Source organism: Haliotis rufescens, unplaced genomic scaffold (genome assembly GCF_023055435.1).
Source record: "Haliotis rufescens isolate VD_foot unplaced genomic scaffold, xgHalRufe1.0.p SCAF_8, whole genome shotgun sequence".
Classification (NCBI taxonomy): domain Eukaryota; kingdom Metazoa; phylum Mollusca; class Gastropoda; order Lepetellida; family Haliotidae; genus Haliotis; species Haliotis rufescens.
Genome location: NW_025964372.1, coordinates 30,366,878 through 30,386,031, shown reverse-complemented (window position 1 = coordinate 30,386,031; position 19,154 = coordinate 30,366,878). Strand labels below are relative to the sequence as shown.

At 41.0% G+C, this 19,154-nt stretch overlaps 1 protein-coding gene across 1 annotated transcript; it reads right to left on the bottom strand.

Moving 5' to 3' along the window:
* Positions 1 to 309: 309 nt before the first annotated feature.
* Positions 310 to 14,829, bottom strand: LOC124145494 (integumentary mucin C.1-like). The gene is made up of 4 exons (XM_046515273.2): positions 14,795 to 14,829; positions 10,706 to 10,800; positions 3,431 to 3,536; positions 310 to 1,537 (listed from the first exon to the last, which is right to left on the bottom strand). The coding sequence occupies exons 2-4, from the start codon at positions 10,791 to 10,793 to the stop codon at positions 619 to 621; spliced, it is 1,113 nt and encodes a 370-aa protein (XP_046371229.2). The 5' UTR covers positions 10,794 to 10,800; positions 14,795 to 14,829; the 3' UTR covers positions 310 to 618.
* Between the last annotated feature and the right edge of the window lie 4,325 nt (positions 14,830 to 19,154).

The following is a 19,154-nucleotide window of genomic DNA, read 5'->3' as shown; positions in this document are numbered from 1 at the left end:
GTAAATCCACACTCACTCACTCACTCATTAGAGGTGATTAAATGGTTGTGATCGGGGACTTGGTTGATTGCATGACATCGTATCCCCTGACGTTGGGCGTTACTCATAGTACCATTTTGTGGTTTGTCTAATCCAGACTCAATTATTTACAGACCGTGATATGTCTGTGCTATTGGGTTTGGCAACAAACGTTACTTGGAGATGAGTGCAGGGTGTTACTGTGACTTCAAGTACCCACATAGTTCCCACTGCAACGTGTGTATTTTCCTGGAAAGAATTCGTCAAACTAAACTCAGATAAACGCTCTTTTCGATGTTTTATTTGTCTTACGGTGACCATTATGTAATTATATAACCATAATTATTTCTTTAAAATCGTATTGAAATACCAGTGTAATTTAAATAAATTTCAATCTTGGCATCTCCGAAGAAACTTCAGAAACATGAACATTAAATTCTGACATAAGGATTGTAGTTATACTATTCAAAGGTAGTTAAAGAACACATGATATATCCATTAATCTGCCATGCTAGGGGGAGTTCCTTAACTTCTTTTGAGTAGAATATAAGGTATGTTTTACACGTGGTATGACCAGGCCAGGGTCGTTATCAGAAATGTTTATTTCAAAGTACTGTTTTTACCAAGTATTGCCAACAAAATGGATTTTTTTTGGCCCCGCTGCAATTTATAGCCCAAGTATTTCAATAGATGGCGCTTCGCCTTCTCCATTTTCTTACTCTGTTCCCCGGATGTATATCTTCTCTTTTTTAACCCTGCTGTGAACAATTTCCTGATCTCTTCCATTTTCCTCTGGTCATGTGACTCTCGCTTCCTCCTAACTGACGCATGCGCTGTGGTTGTCGTGGTTGGTGGAACGGTTGTGTAATCATAAATTATCACCTGCTCGGTTGTGGTCGTGTCTTCGTTTGCTGCTGCGGTTGTAGTTGTAGTAGTTGTTGTCGTTGTTTGAGAAGTCGTCGAGGTAGTTGTCACTGGAGGCGTTGCCACTGTCGTCGTGGTAGTTGGTTGTACTGTTGTAAAATCGATAACCCTTACGTCTTCTGTTGTTGTTGTGTCAGATACCGACGGCGCCGTAGTTGTAGTAGTTGTGGTCGTGTCCGTCTCTGCTGATGCAGGTGTTGTTGTTGTGGTCGTGTCTGTGTCTGCTGATACCGTTTTTATCGTAAATGGAGGCCTTGTAGCCATCGTTGTGGTGGTTGGAGGAGATGTCGGAAAGTCACATATCACAATACCTTCCGTTGTAGTCGTTTCTGTTGTTGTTGTTGTGGTGGTGGTCGTGTCTATGTCTGCTGATACCGTTGTTGTAGGTACTGGCCGTGTGGTAGCTGTCGTCGTGGTGGTTGGAGGGACTGTTGTAAAATCGTGATGAATGTTCTCTTCCGTTGTCGTGGTTATGTCCACTGTCACGTCACGTCGCTTTCTGCTGGTCCTACAAGCCAAGGAAGACCCATTCCTTTCTTGCACAAGTGTGGAACATTCCTGATCGATTTCCACACAACTTTGGTCTGTCCTGCCTCTGGAAAATACAATCATAATGTTCATCAAGTATGTCAAACTTGAAATTGGGGTACGTAGCCTCTACTTCCTTGATAATAATAAGCAAAAGCATTAGAATAAGAAGAATGGATTAAGTGAGACTGTCCAACACATCGTCATGGATGCCCAGCTTTGGCACAAACACAGTATCTTTAGCGACATGATGGTGTGGCTCGATCATTATATTACCGTCTTCGCCATGCTTGTGGTTTTGACACAGAGGTCCATCCATGGTACGACCCGGAATATGTAGATGGCCTCATGGAATACAAACTTCTGTGGAATAGTCCCGTATACAGCCTCAGATGTATCCAGGCCTACAAACCTGATCTTGGCCTTTTTGATAAATCCAATGCAATCACTTATATTATTGAATTTTCTGTCCCTTTTGACACTTATGTGATTGACAAGATCCAGGAAATACATGGCAATTATGCGGACCTCGCCAAGTTCCAGCCTGACTGTGCCAGGATCACCAAAACCCTCTTTGCTACATTTTTTAAATTTTAATCTGTAAAGTAATATATTCACTGCAGGGAACATAACACTTGATATTTCACTGCAGTGAACATAAGGCATGGGCGGAACTATTGTCACACAAGAGTTACTTCCCCATTAATTGTCTCCCTTTGTCGAAAGTGACTAGCCCGTACACAATTGTTGAGGTTCTTCTAACGCTAGTTCCATACTGACAAGGCAAAATAATGACGGATCGTCATTCATGGAGTTAATATCAATCTAGCCGTTTATTCTTCTCTCGAAAATGTTTCGTTATAAACTGTAAATCTCTAATTTAAATCGTCAATCGAGATCCTTCGTTTCGCAGAACGCCATTTTTGTTACTTGACCAGCGTGTATTCTTTCGCTTCTCTCAGCGGTCTTCTAGTACACACACACACAAAAACACCACACACACACCACGCGCACACACCATGCACGCACACACACACAAACACCACACACACACACACCACACACACACACACACACACAAACACCAAACACACACACAAACACCACACATACAAACAAACACATACAGACACACAAACACCACACACACAAACACCACACACACACACTTCTCACGGTTTAGTAATGTATTGGACCACACACACTCAAACACACATACACACACACAAACACACCACGCACACACACACACACAAACACCACACACTCAAACACACATATACACACACAAACACACATACTCACACACAAACACCACACACACAAACACCACACACACACAAACACCACACACCACGCACGCACACACACGCACGCACACACACACACACACACACACACACACACACACACACACACACACACACACACACACACAACACACACACAAACACAAACACCACACACACAAACACCACACACACACACACACACACACACACACACACACACACACACACACACACACACACACACACACACACACACACACACGCACACACCACACGCACACACACACACACCACACGCACTTCTCGCGGTTGAGTAATGTATTGCAGATCATGAGCTTAGGTGAATAAATATACTCATTGCAGCTGCCTTCTCAGCCTTATTTGAACTTGGATCAATTATCTGTTAGGATTGCCGGGGTAATAGAATGTCATAGTAAATGTCGAATATGTTATACTTCAGGACAGACGCGTAGACACACGCCGTAATATACGTGGACACCTACACCACGAATCTTTGTAACACCTGGATAACACCGGCCGTGCATGAACGTCAATATAAACTAGTCTAGGAGCACGTGCACAAGTACCAATAATAATATTATTGATGATGATACATTACATTGTCAGTGCAACATATTTAAAACAAATATAATTTATCTGCCACCTACCGGCATCCCCTCGCATTCCCTGAGGAACAGAAAAACCAAATCCCACAATCAGTAACTGTATGCGTTCCGTCTGCCAGTTCAGTAGGCTCTGTTCTGCATCGTTCGCCTGTTGATGATTCATAAAGGTATACAGTTTATACAGGTATACAGTTTATACAGGTATACAGTTTATACAGGATTACAGTTTATACAGGTATACAGTTTATACAGGTATACAGTTTATACGGGTATACAGTTAATACAGGTACACAGTTTATACAGGTATTAAGTTTATACAGGAATACAGTTTATACAAGTTTACACTTTATACAGTTTATACAGTTATACAGTTTATATAGGTATACAGTTTATACGGGTATTCAGTTTATACAGGAATACAGTTTATACGGGTATACAATTTATTCAGGTTTACAGATTATACGGGTATTAAGTTTATACGGGTATACAATTTATACGGGAATACAGTTTATACAAGAATACAGTTTATACTGGTATTGGGTTAGGAATAGGATCAAATAATGTTTTATTGATAATAACTATATTTGGAAGAGCAAAATACAAGTTATCATCCAAAACTGGTTCTGACAGGAGATATCGCTTGGGTGAAATCAAGCGACATCTACATTGTAGATATGTAGATACAACATAGTTCGTCAGCACCATACCCGTGCTCGTGGGTTTCACCAAAGTGAAGCATCACTTCGGTCTTTCCTCCCACATTAAGCTGACACGCCGCGATATAACTTGAATACTGTTAAAAGCGGCGTTAAACCCAACTCACTCACTCACTCACTCACTCACTCACTCACTCACTCACTCACTCACTTATTCATAACACCCTTGCCACACTAAGCCTAATATTTCGTATTGGAGAGTATGCATTGTTGTTCCTTGTGATAGTTTCAAGGAATGAAAATATTTTTTTATTTTTCATAAACTTATGAACCCGCATTATGAAATCGAGTCATTAAAGTTGGAACGTACAATTGAACGTACCTATTTTAGCAAACAATGAGAAAACTGTTTCCAAAAGTCAGATAATAAACAACCGTAAACAACCTTATTATAAACAAGACTAATTAACGTCCTCTGAATTATATTGTCATACATATGTATATCATGGGTACAATGTGTGAAGCGCTTTTCTGGTGTCCCCCGCCTAGAGCGGCAGCCCAGAGCACTTTGGTCAAACGAACAAGGTACCAATATCCGAACACAGGAACATTTACTGTGTAACCCAACATATTCATATATGGATGTCTGCCGGGGAGCCACTGCTGCGTGTGGCCCCTGGCCCCCCAAAAGAAGGGGCCATTCAAGGGCTGGATCAAACATTGGAGGTACCACATGAAAGTAAGTGTAAATGAACTGGTACATCTCACAGAGTACAGAATGGGCCACGCCAGACAAATCTTCCTCTGCAAAAGGCCTGCCAGACACCCCCAAAGAGGGTCCCAAAATTTGGGCTGGGTTAAACATTGGAGGTACCACATGAAATCAACATAAAATGAACTATTTCACTCTACTAAGAATAAAAACCCCATTGCCAGACAAATCGTCTGCTGCATAAGGCCCGCCAGACACCCCCAAATGTTGACCCTTAATGCACTCAGTGGACACTCTGGTAAAATTTGACCAGAGTATACATTCAAAGTACCAGATGAAAGTAAGTTTAGATCAACAGGTACATGATACTGAGTACAACACGGCCCATACCTGACAAATTGTCCTCTGCATAAGGTCCGCCAGACCCCCCAGGGAGAGTCCCAAAATTTGGGCTGGGTTAAACATTGGAGGTACCACATGAAACCAACATAAAATGAACAATTGCACTCTACTTATTGCACTATACCCATTGCCAGACAAATCATCTTCTGCATAAGGCCCGCCAGACACCCACAAAAAGTTGACCCTTCAGGTATACACGGGTAAAATTGGTCTGGAATATATATCGATTGTACCACATTAAGGTACGTTTGAATGAACAGGTTCATATCACAGCGTACAGAATGGGCCACACCAGACAAATCTTCCTCTGCATAAGGCTTAAACATTGGAGGTATCACATGGAACCAACATAAAATGAACTATTACACTCTACTTATTACAAAATACCCATTGCCAAACAAATCCTCTTCTGCATAAGGCCCGCTAGACAGACCCTGACCCCACCCCACACAGTTGACCCTCTGTAATCCCAGTGTGCATAATGAAACATTGGACATCAACTCTGAGAGTCAACAGATGGTCAAATTTATGTTTTGTTCTTAAAGATGGACGGATTTTATTGAGATTAAAATCACGTATTTATAAAATCAGGTCTCTGAATACTAGTATTGATATCATAGATTAGGCCTATCGTTGAAATGTAATAAAAAAGGCATGAATCTGATTCTTGTGAATATATATCTGATCAGCTATGAAGTCCTCAAAGCCTGCTATAGCCTGATAGCTTGGCTATGGATTCCTACAAACCCAAACATGCTTAGGTAGTCCTCAAAGCCTGCTATAAGAATGGTAAATGACAGTCCCTAATACCATTGGAAATCTTTTGGTGATAATTGTGTTTAAAAACCTATGATCTCCGTTTATTTAGCAAGTTTTATTATCTAAAAAGCTGAATTCCGGCCAAATATTTCCATATTGATCAATTTTACATAGACGTCCCATCTTCCTTGACGAGATACTATTGCGTCAGAAAAATCAAGTCTAACTAATGCAATGTAAATGTTTGGTTGCATAGTTCTCGCTCGATCGTAGGTCTACCTTGTCGCACAAATTTTAAAATGGCTTGAAAGTTCACAAATACGTTCGTACGAGTAAGCTTCAGAAGAGGAGCGCAAATTAATAAGGTAAGGGTTTTAGAAAACGCTCTTTCTGTTTATCGTGGCAAGAAGATTTCTTTCAAAAAGTTCAAGTCAGATCTCCTTTGTGTTGACATTCCTGCAGGTTATGTGTCATCAAGCATTGTTTTGTCCATGCAGCATCCATTGATACAATGAGCTAGTCTAATCTCGATATCTCGATAGGCCTAGCCTTTGATATAAGTCTAATGATACCATTGCATTGGGTTAGACTTGATCTCGTCAACGAAGAAAAGACGTTAGATGATAAAACTTGCTAAATAAATGGAGATCATAGGTTATTAAACACAATTATCACCCCAAATTTCCAGATTATCATCCTAAAACATTTCCATGTGGCATTAGGGGCTATCATTATCCATTCAGCAACACTCAACAACAAAAGTGTATAGTGTATTTTTCAAACAAGTAAAGTTTGGTTTTCATTATTGTAGTACATGTATGGAATCAAGTCACAAAAACGCAAATGCTACAGAAAAGCATACATTCCATGCAAATGTTGACTTTTATGCAAGCCCCATGCATTTCGTGTGCGTTAACGGGATTCCATATGCATTGTTTAGCATCGTGCTGACAACAACCATTCAGAAAAACAACAAAATTACCCAATTATTCAACATTATGAAATGCCACGCTTGTCCGAAAACGAGCGTCTGCGAGCCATTTGTGTGCTTGAAGAAGGATCGAGTCAACGTGATGTTGCAAGACAATTTAACGTCCACAGAAACACCATTTGGTGTTTATGGCAACGTTGGCAACAGACGAATGCAGTCAGAGACCATCCTCGGAGTGGCAGGCCACGCGTAACCAATAATCGACAAGACAACTGGATTCGAACAACACACCTACGAAATCGATTCTATCCAGCAACAGTGACTGCAAGAAGCATCCCTGCCCTTCGACGATTGTATTCACAAACCGTACGTCTCCGCCTCAGATGTGCAGGGATTGTCTTCATTGTGTCATGGAAGAAGATCGGTTCTGGGGCGGCAGCGTTTTGGTATCGGGTGGGATTACAGCAAGACAGAGGACCCGTTTGATAGTGGTAGAGGTAAATCTCAATGGACAGCGCTACCGCGACGAGATCATCGGACCTGTTGTTCTACCGTTTTTGAGTCGTCATGGCGCCTTCGACGTCAACCACGTGTTCCACAGACACTCCGGGAACTTCGAAATATGCTCCAGCAGATATGGACAGATATCCCACAGAACTTTGTGCGACGCCTGGTCCATTCCATGAGACGAAGATGTGTTGCTTGCATCGCAACCAGAGGCGGACACACACGCTATTGATTTGTAAATTGACATTTTGGCATGTTCATGTTTTTTTAATGAAATCACGCATTTTCCGAAGTCATTATGACAAATTAAAACCATTTGAACACTTACAGGAGTCTTTTATCTGTTGCAAGCCGAAATTGTTTCAGATTTGGTAAAAACACAACTTTGCATTAAATCTTATTCAATGTCACAGGAACTTTTGTTGTTCAGTATATAAAAATCATGGCACATGGCATCATATGCCTATCTGGCTTGTAGGAATCCATAGCCAAGCTATCAGGCTGTAAGCAGGCTTTGAGGACTTCATAGCTGATCAGATATATATTCACAAGATTCAGATTCATGCCATGTTCATTACATTTCAACGATAGGCCTAATCTATGATATCAATACCAGTATTCAGAGACCTGATTTTATAAATACGTGATTTTAATCTCAATAAAATCCGTCCATCTTTAAGAACAAAACATAAATTTGACCATCTGTTGACTCTCAGAGTTGATGTCCAATGTTTCATTATGCACACTGGGATTACAGAGGGTCAACTGTGTGGGGTGGGGTCAGGGTCTGTCTAGCGGGCCTTATGCAGAAGAGGATTTGTTTGGCAATGGGTATTTTGTAATAAGTAGAGTGTAATAGTTCATTTTATGTTGGTTCCATGTGATACCTCCAATGTTTAAGCCTTATGCAGAGGAAGATTTGTCTGGTGTGGCCCATTCTGTACGCTGTGATATGAACCTGTTCATTCAAACGTACCTTAATGTGGTACAATCGATATATATTCCAGACCAATTTTACCCGTGTATACCTGAAGGGTAAACTTTTTGTGGGTGTCTGGCGGGCCTTATGCAGAAGGTGATTTGTCTGGCAATGGGTATAGTGCAATAAGTAGAGTGCAATTGTTCATTTTATGTTGGTTTCATGTGGTACCTCCAATGTTTAACCCAGCCCAAATTTTGGGACTCTCCCTGGGGGGTCTGGCGGACCTTATGCAGAGGACAATTTGTCAGGTATGGGCCGTGTTGTACTCAGTAACATGTACCTGTTGATCTAAACTTACTTTCATCTGGTACTTTGAATGTATACTCTGGTCAAATTTTACCAGAGTGTCCACTGAGTGCATTAAGGGTCAACATTTGGGGGTGTCTGGCGGGCCTTATGCAGCAGACGATTTGTCTGGCAATGGGGTTTTTATTCTTAGTAGAGTGAAATAGTTCATTTTATGTTGATTTCATGTGGTACCTCCAATGTTTAACCCAGCCCAAATTTTGGGACCCTCTTTGGGGGTGTCTGGCAGGCCTTTTGCAGAGGAAGATTTGTCTGGCGTGGCCCATTCTGTACTCTGTGAGATGTACCAGTTCATTTACACTTACTTTCATGTGGTACCTCCAATGTTTGATCCAGCCCTTGAATGGCCCCTTCTTTTGGGGGGCCAGGGGCCACACGCAGCAGGGGCTCCCCGGCAGACATCCATATATGAATATGTTGGGTTACACAGTAAATGTTCCTGTGTTCGGATATTGGTACCTTGTTCGTTTGACCAAAGTGCTCTGGGCTGCCGGTCTAGCCGTGACATTGCTGGAATATTGCTAAAAGCGGCTTAAAACCATACTCATTCACTCACTGCTGCATGTATGCTGCATTATACGCCCATGCACAAGTGACATCAGCATACGTGTTGACAGCTGGCGCATTGACCATGAAACCCTGATGCTTCTATTTGTGATATTGTTTAGTGGGTTTTTTTTCTCTTTTATGTGTTATTGCTCCATGTGTGCATGTACTCATACGCATTTGGTTGTTTGTTTGTTGCTTAACGCCGCACTCAGAAATAGTCCAGCTATATGACGGCGGTCTGGACCAACACTCGTTGATAAAAGTGGAAAAAAACACCTCGACAAGCCTCGGAGTTTTTCCACTTGTATCAACTCGTGTTGATATATTTGATAGCAAAAGACACGAGGGTGAGATTCTCTCTATCTCAATAATTACTTTATCTTACTTCATGAATATGCCATTTGGCTACCGTCGTCTGATAACAATATTTATTACTTGCCCGTGAAGGGATCGCCCGTTTAATAAACATACAGCTGTATTGCACATTGTGTAATACCAAAGCGCGTGCTTATGTACTCTCGGAACACGTTTCACAAACAAATATTGAAAGCTCTCAATTTCCTTTGGCTTATTCAACGACATTGCGTGTGGATATGATAGATCACTGAGAGGAGCTTATGCACACTCGATGCCACACGTCACATGGCATTGTTTCGCTGATGGATCTTACAACAAAATTCCACAAATTACGTCATCGGGTATTGTGACGTGATTGTAAACTTTGAGGTGCAAGGCCCCGTTCCACAAGGCGGTCGTATTGGAGTGCAACGTCAGTCGTTAGTCTAAGTTAAAGTATGTGAGTTGCGATAACCTTTGCGCTACGATAATTGTGCGTAACGGACGCCTGAATTCTAAAGGTGGACCATTGTATGGTATTAAGTTCATACGTTTCAACTTTTGACCTGTTTGAATTATTATATTATGTTAAACTCAATTGGATTATGCCGTGGATCGTGTAGGTGTCAGCCTGTTCACACTCAACAGTATAATTCTAAAAACGTTATAAATGGCAAGTAATAAATAAAATATTAAATTCGCTCCCGTGTAAAACCAATTTTATGAAACTCGCTTTCGCTCGTCATATACCAGAACTATTCACTCGTTTCATAAAATTGGTATTACACGGGAGCTCGTTTAGTATTCTATATATATATTAATGCCTTGAATTGTACATGATTGAATGCCAGACTGGCCCATATTTCTAGGTCTCAGCATCATACCCGTGTTCCTTGGTGCCAACAAGAGGGTAAACGGCTAATACCTGCACCACGTCAAGCTGAGTCGCCGTGATATAACGTGAATATAAAACGTCATTAGCCAGTCGCGAATATCAATCGAAACCGTTGTCATTGGGCGTCAAGGACAACACAGTGGTGAAAAGTATATAAATGGATCACTGAAGGCTAGTGATGACACAAGGTGTTCGCAAAAGGGTAATCATGTCCGGCCGTTAATCCAGATTTTATTCAATCTAACTGGGTAAATAAACTGAACACTGCACTTTCTCACTTACCTGGTGTCAATATGTCCAGCGACGGAATGACACAATTCTCGCAATTCACCAAAGTGAATAAACACAAGAGAAAAATTGTAACCATCATTGATAATCTGAAACAGAAGACACTCATTGTCAGATATAAATCTAGTTCCATAATGACAGACGAAATATTGTCAGAGGGCATGGGGTGAAGTTATGTGGCATTGACTTGCAATTCTGTTTGGTAGTTTCAGAGATTAAAATATCCATGCCAAACCGGATGTTGGTAGGTAGCAACTACCATTTTCTTGCTGAACACTAAAAAATCACCCAATCACATGAAGCATTTAAGCAAGTCTACAGCCATTTTACTCACAAATTTGAACTAAATGTTGGTAGGTACCATTTTCTCGCTTGACAGTAAAAATTTCACCCGAGCACATGGAGCATTTAAGCAAGTCTTCAGCCCTTTTACTCACAAATTTGAACTAAGTGTTGGTAGGTAGCAACTACCATTTTCTCGCTGGACAGTAAAAATTTCACCCGAGCACATGGAGCATTTAAGCAAGTCTTCAGCCCTTTTACTCACAAATTTGAACTAAGTGTTGGTAGGTAGCAACTACCATTTTCTCGCTGGACAGTAAAAATTTCACCCGAGCACATGGAGCATTTAAGCAGGTCTTCAGCCCTTTTACTCACAAATTTGAACTAAATGTTGGTAGGTAGCAACTACCATTTTCTGGCTGGACAGTAAAAATTTCACCCGAGCACATGGAGCATTTAAGCAAGTCTTCAGCCCTTTTACTCACAAATTTGAACTAAATGTTGGTAGGTAGCAACTACCATTTTCTGGCTGGACAGTAAAAATTTCACCCGAGCACATGGAGCATTTAAGCAAGTCTTCAGCCCTTTTACTCACAAATTTGAACTAAATCTAACTTGTATCATGCACTGAAGAGCTTCCAGACCGAAATCGTTATAATATTCACATACGACATTCAACAATGAGCTCAATATTTCTTACTGTACTTTTAGTGTCATCTGAGGCGAGAGCGACGAGCCGAAAACAAGGCGCTTTCAGCGTATAAAAAGGCTTTTATATTACATACAAGCGTAAAATTGTGTCAGTTTTAGCTTTATTGGGCTATTTTAGAATTTGTATCAATGTAATAAGTTTGTGTGATGAATAAAACTTGCCTAAACCATTCCATGTGCCAATTTTACTCCTCAGCGAGAACATGGTTGGTGCCACCGACCAACATACGGATTGGCAAGGGCAGCGCTTTCCCCCTGTGAATATTAGTTTGGCCATATGGATGAACGTGTACAGGGAATTGAGCATAATAGTCCACGATGTTATTTATCAGCTGGAATATGTAGAGAGAGTCTCTCTCCGAGTGTCTTTTTATGTGAAAATACATCTTTTTGCAGAAGATCGAGCATTTCAAGTGAACTATTTCATTTTGTAAAAGTGCTTTGGGGAACAGATTTGTTTTTGTCAACAAAATACCCCCCTCCCCTGCCTTTGGAATACCGAGGCATGTTTGATTATTGAGGAGGGAATCTGTTATAACTTACATTTAAGGCAAAGTACTACATTATTTGTTTATGAATGATCACATTGGCATAAAGTTTGATACATAGCTAAATTCCTTGTGTTTCTTCGACAATAGTCCACCTTCTGGAATATTCTAGAGCTAACCCGGTTTTAAAATAACAAACATCCACATGTTTTGTCAAATGTTCATTAATCTTCAACCTTTATGAAGTCAAAGTACCCCCTAATTTGCTAATAATCAGGTAATCGCGAACTCCAGCATACTAGGCACATAAAAAACATCGAATAAGAAAACTTAATAAATACAAACGTATTCTACGTGTTTATCTAGATGAACCAGAATCACATGAAAAACTAAACTTAGTGTTACAAACAATTGTTCTCAGTTTTTTTCTCACGTTTCCATATGAGTACGAACCGTGAAGATCCGGGTTAGAACAGATCTTCAGCAACCCATGTTTGCCGTTCAAGGCGACTATGCTTGTCGTAAGAGGCGACTTAGGATATCGGGTGATCAGACTCGCTTTGTTGACGCATGTCATTGTATCCCAATTGCGTAGTTCGATGCTCATGATATCAATCACTGGATTGTCTGGTCCGGTTTCGATTATTTTTAGACCGCCTAAGCTGGAATATTGCTCAGTGCGACGTCAAGCAACAAATAAACATACAAATGCGTATGAGTACATGTACAATTTATGTCCATTCTAATAATTTTATATCGGGTCAGCAGAGATGGATGTTGACAATGACTGGTTTGTGCACTGGCGCATTGTTCTGACTGAGAGCACACCTGTAACTTGTCCATCATGATGACACCTTTGACCTACTACAAGATTGTCATTACCTGTCCGGCTGATGGGATAATCTTGACCACTTGGACTCCAAAGTCACAAATCGTTGCAAGAAACTTTCTGGATCAGCTTTAAACAAAGCTAGATGATCACGGGACGTTGTGCCTCGTGCGTCTTTGATCAGATTTCCGTTATTGCACAGGGCACCGTCATGAATCTATCACTGTCATGTCATACACTAAAATATTGTGAGTTGGACTCCGTCACTTCTCTTTCCCGGTTGATATCTGTTAGGAACATCTACATATTTTCACCAGACATTACACTGTAACAACTACATATATGCGAGGGCTGGTGAAAAAGTTCTAAGTCTGGCTAACTTTCAACTATGGGCCATAAGAAATTGAAACAGGAAATGTACAACATTGTTTGAGTAGTTAACTGCAAGAGTATTTGGTCTGTTGCAATTCAAGTCTTCAAGATCAGTGAAGAAAGTTATATTTATGGTCACTGTATTCTGGCATTCAAGGGTGTGATCCTTGTCGATGACTTAGAAAGTCAAAAGACGATTACAGGTCCATATTATGCTGATTCGCTTCGTCGCCTGTGATATTCTATCAGAGAAAAGCGGCGAGGAATGCTGACCGCTGGAGTTCTACTATTTCATGACAATGCCTCTTCTCGCACTTCTCGACTTCCAAAGGCTGCTGTGCGACACAGTGGGTTCGAAAAGCTTCCTCACCCTCCATACGCGCCAGACCTAGCCTGGCACCAAGTGATTTCCACATGGTTCCTAAACTGAAGGAATACCTTCGTGGAAAGCGCTATGAAGACACCGATGACCTCAAAGCTGCCGTGAATGGGCTTCAGAAAACTTCTTCCTGACTGGAATTGAAACGCTTCACTGTCGATATGGGAAGTGTGAAGAGCAGGCAGATTATGTTGAAAAATATTATTTAAAACACTTAGAACTTTTGGACCAACCGTCGTACACTAGACATTACGCTGTAACATCTACATATATACACTAGACATTACAATGCATCACCGACTTGTGATAGAAACGGCAACGTCCGGACTCTGTCGCCAACGTCAATGAAGACCGTGTGGACTTTCTTGAAATGATTTGTGTTTTGACAAGGTATCGACCATTCAATATTTTGGGGGAGACCTCTCGTTTTTTTAAACGTCTGATGACAATCAGGTTGTTTCTCTTAAAGGTGCAGCGTTTTAGGACCCACAGTGCATTGGTTCTAAGAACATCCAGCATGCCCACAGTACGATCAATACAATTTGTTAAAACCTAAGCGAGCGACCATTTGATATTCTGTGGGGGCTAGGATTTGTAACGACATATTTCCTCACCTACAGCTACAAACAACATATATTTTGTTTCATTTAAAACTATGGGCCGGAGTTTTTCTAACTTGCAACATTGTAATTTTTGTGGCAGGCAAAGTTTAATTTTTTCAACAATCTGACGCATAATTATTGATTTTAAGAATGTTCGTGGACAATAAAAATTTAATGTTTTAATGTTTTCGATAAATTTGATAAATCAAATGATCCGTCCCAAGCATTTTCGGTAACAGATTACTTTTTCAAAACAAATAACCTCTGCCACACCCAACCCCTAGTCTCAAATATCAAATTGTCCACCATAGTCATTCCAAGTTAACGTGAACTGTCTGTCGCCTGGCTGCTCTTTCTCCATCTTACATCTAAATACACATTTATGGAATTCAATCTGATACAATGACTAAGAATACTTACTTTCCTCCTGCTTCTAATAATGAGCTTGTGTGATGTAAACGTATTCTTCTTCTAATGCTTTATATATAATACGGCACTGGCACCATCTGCCATCTGTTGTATGGTAGCCAATCAGGTCGATAGAACGAAATGCAATAGCAAATGACACACCAAGTATATATCTGTAGATATATATTTGTAGCATTTGCACGAGACATGATTAATGTGAGATTTGTCAATAAATAAACCCTTTCCATATTCATAAGGATATGGCACTCCTGCGACATAAAACGCTGTTTATATGAAAGAGTGTGTAATTTCTTAATAAATGGGCTCGGGAATGTAACAATAGTTGTTAACTGACACAAGATCGATATACCTTTACATTGGCCGAGTTTTTGAGTTAAGGAATACGAGACAGCAATACGGAGAAATACAGTAATGCCACGCGTAATGCGCAATACAACATTTCATTTGGGCGTAGAACTGTACCGGAAATGGTGCAGAAGTCTGAATAGAGCTACATATTGGCCAATCCCCTGATGTTTCCGGATCAGAATTGGTGCACGTGCTTGTTGTAAGAAGCAACTAACGGGATCGGGTGGTCAGGCTCGCTGACATGACTCATGCATGTAATCGTATCCCAATTGCGTAGCTCGATGCTTTTGATGTCAATCAATGGATGATTCACAGACCGCCGTTATATAGCTGGAATATTTGCGTTAAACTACAAACTAACAGACTGATCTATCTGGTAACTGTTAGCACAACAATGCCGTATAAATACGCTCCTTATGTGTTCTTCCCTAACCTATCAATCAATGGGGAAAAGTATTACCAGATTTATCACCAATATTTAAAAGAAAATATTGCTGGACAAAGTTTGTTTAAATCTTAATTTAAAATAGGATAACAAATCTGTAGGGTCCAACTTGAACCCCAAAAACAACGGTAAACTTTAAATCAGACACCCGTTTGGAGTGCTTGATATACTACAAATAGAACTGACAAAACCTTTTCCCTCGCTTCAAGAAATCTCTACTAAAAAGTCCATTGTACGATTCCACATGAGTTTGTGTTTATGAATCACTATCAATACTGATGATACCAGGTGTTCCCGACCTGTCACAAACACATGCAACGGCAAGTAAAATGTTCACCTGATAAAACAAGGGAACATATGGTGCTAGTCAAAATAGGAGACGACATCTCAAGAGAAACAAATCTCAAAACTAGCAATAATGTTACCTACTTGTTCGAAACACGTACATACGACACCACTACTAAATTTTGCATTAACCATACCGATTCGAATAGAACAATCTCAGTTATATGAGACAACAGACTCTGGAAGCCTATACCTGCGATAGAACTGATGGTCAATATCACCTGTGTTACACTAACTTCAAGTTCATGCGTCGTGGTTATTGTTAACTGTCTAGACACAGAATCTATTCAATATTAGTAAATTGTTTTACAGTCAGATTATTTTCACCTATATACACTGTTAAAAAAAAGAAACGCACAGGTAGATTTTTAGTTAATTTATTGTACCTAATAAAGTCGATATATTTAATTTAATATCATAGATAAAAATATGAAATTTTGGAGCTTTAATAATTTGACGCACCGAATATCAGACCACCAACATTTTCCAAATAACATATATCCAATTTATATACCGGATTTTTTGTGTAGTCAGGTTCAGTGAACTACATACTACCTGTGCGTTTCTCTTTTTGAAGACTGTAAGGTTTAAATGGAATTGGGTACAGATCCAAGTGTGTGGGGTCCCAAAGTGATTGTTTAAAGCCGCTTTGATCAATATGTCAGCTTGATGTGCATATGGGTACAATGTGTGAAGCCCATTTCTGGTGTCCCCCGCCGTGATATGGCTGGAATATTGCTAAAAGCGGCGTAAAACGATACTCACTCACTCACTTGATGTGCATAGGAATCAGGAAGTGGTGCTAATCTTAGACGTTTACCGCTTTTATGAAACCCACGAGCACTGGTGTGGCAAACCAAGAATCATAATCAGAGCGAATCTTGGATTCCATAAGCTCTGCAACTGTGCGCCAATAATTGCCGAACCTTATTCCAAATATATGTGAAATTAAAACAAAGTTGCGTGAACGCCCATAGTATAGCATAGTATAGTGAACATCACTTGAACATTAGTTTGAGGCATTAACTTGATCGAACTTTGTTTTAAGTAGGAGAAAGTCCTCAATTTCGCGATTATTTTCGTAAGTGAAACTTGACGGCCTCGAACAAGCTTCACGTGCGAAAATAATGGCGAGATTTCGAACATTCTCCTATACATACATACGAAGGTATAGTCATGTTCACATAATGATTTCAACTCCGTATCTATTCAACATATCGGTTAAGTTTTAAACATTGCTGGATTTGGTCTAACCACCACACGCACTGAACAAAACATCTCCGTGTTTCTCGGAAATGTATCAGCAGGTCCTGTCTCATCAGCGTCACCTACAAAGCCAACACCCTCAAAGCCAACACAGTTCTATGTGTCAGCAGGTCTTGTCTCGTCAACAACACCTACAAAGCCAACACAGCTCTATGTGTCAGCAGGTCTTGTCTCATCAACATCACCTACAAAGCCAACACAGCTCTATGTGTCAGCAGGTCTTGTCTCATCACCATCACCTACAAAGCCAACACAGCTCTATGTGTCAGCAGGTCTTGTCTCATCAACATCACCTACAAAGCCAACACAGTTCTATGTGTCAGCAGGTCTTGTCTCATCAGCGTCACCTACAAAGCCATCACAGTTCTATGTGTCAGCAGGTCTTGTCTCATCAGCGTCACCTACAAAGCCAACACAGCTCTATGTGTCAGCAGGTCTTGTCTCGCCAACATCACCTACAAAGCAAACACAGCTCTATGTGTCAGCAGGTCTTGTCTCATCAACATCACCTACAAAGCCAACACAGTTCTATGTGTCAGCAGGTCTTGTCTCATCAACATCACCTACAAAGCCAACACAGCTCTATGTGTCAGCAGGTCTTGTCTCATCAACATCACCTACAAAGCCAACACATATGTCAGCAGGTCTTGTCTCATCAACATCACCCTCAAAGCCAACACAGTTCTATGTGTCAGCAGGTCTTGTCTCATCAACATCACCCTCAAAGCCAACACAGTTATATGTGTCAGCAGGTCTTGTCTAATCAACATCACCTACAAAGCCAACACAGTTCTATGTGTCAGCAGGTCTTGCCTAATCAGCGTCACCTACAAAGCCAACACAGTTCTATGTGTCAGCAGGTCTTGTCTCATCAGCATCACCTACAAAGCCATCACAGTTCTATGTGTCAGCAGGTCTTGTCTAATCAGTATCACCCTCAAAGCCAACACAGTTCTATGTGTCAGCAGGTCTTGTCTCATCACCATCACCTACAAAGCCAACACAGTTCTATGTGTCAGCAGGTCTTGTCTCATCACCATCACCTACAAAGCCAACACAGCTCTATGTGTCAGCAGGTCTTGTCTCATCAGCATCAGGGGGCACGGGTGGCCCAGTCGTCTAAAGCGCCGCGATTCGCAGTGCGGAGTTGCGTCCCTTAGGCACGCCAGAAACCTATGATTGTGGGTTCGAATCCCGGTTCGCCCCGATTATGTTTCTAGGTTTGTCAGCACCATACCCGTGCTCGTTGGTTTCACCGAAATGGTAAACGTCTTAGACCTGCATCACTTCGGGCTTTCCTCCCACATTAAGCTGACACGCCGTGATATGATTAGAATACTGTTAAAAGCGGCGTTAAACCAAACTCACTCACTCACTCATCAGCATCACATACAAAGCCAACACGGTTCTATGTGTCAGCAGGTCTTGTCTCGTCAATATCATCTACAAAGCCAACACAGCTCTATGTGTCAGCAGGTCTTGTCTCGTCAACATCACCTACAAAGCCAACACAGCTCTATGTGTCAGCAGGTCTTATCTCATCACCATCAGCTACAAAGCCAACACAGCTCTATGTGTCAGCAGGTCTTGTCTCATCACCATCACCTACAAAGCCAACACATGTGTCAGCAGGTCTTGTCTCATCAGCATCACCTACAAAGCCAACACAGTTCTATGTGTCAGCAGGTCTTGTCTCGTCAATATCACCTACAAAGCCAACACAGCTCTATGTGTCAGCAGGACTTGTCTCGTCAACATCACCCTCAAAGCCAACACAGCTCTATGTGTCAGCAGGTCTTGTCTAATCAGCATCACCCTCAAAGCCAACACAGCTCTATGTGTCAACAGGTCTTATCTCATCACCATCACCTACAAAGCCAACACAGCTCTATGTGTCAGCAGGTCTTGTCTCATCACCATACTACAAAGCCATCACAGTTCTATGTG

Excerpts from the sequence above, each read along its gene's own strand:
- LOC124145494 (XM_046515273.2), bottom strand. The coding sequence starts at position 10,793 with ATGATGGTTACAATTTTTCTCTTGTGTTTATTCACTTTGGTGAATTGC. Across the intron at positions 3,537-10,705 it reads GCTGGACATATTGACACCAG|GCGAACGATGCAGAACAGAG; the intron begins GTAAGTGAGAAA and ends AATCATCAACAG. Across the intron at positions 1,538-3,430 it reads GGGAATGCGAGGGGATGCCG|AGGCAGGACAGACCAAAGTT; the intron begins GTAGGTGGCAGA and ends TGTATTTTCCAG.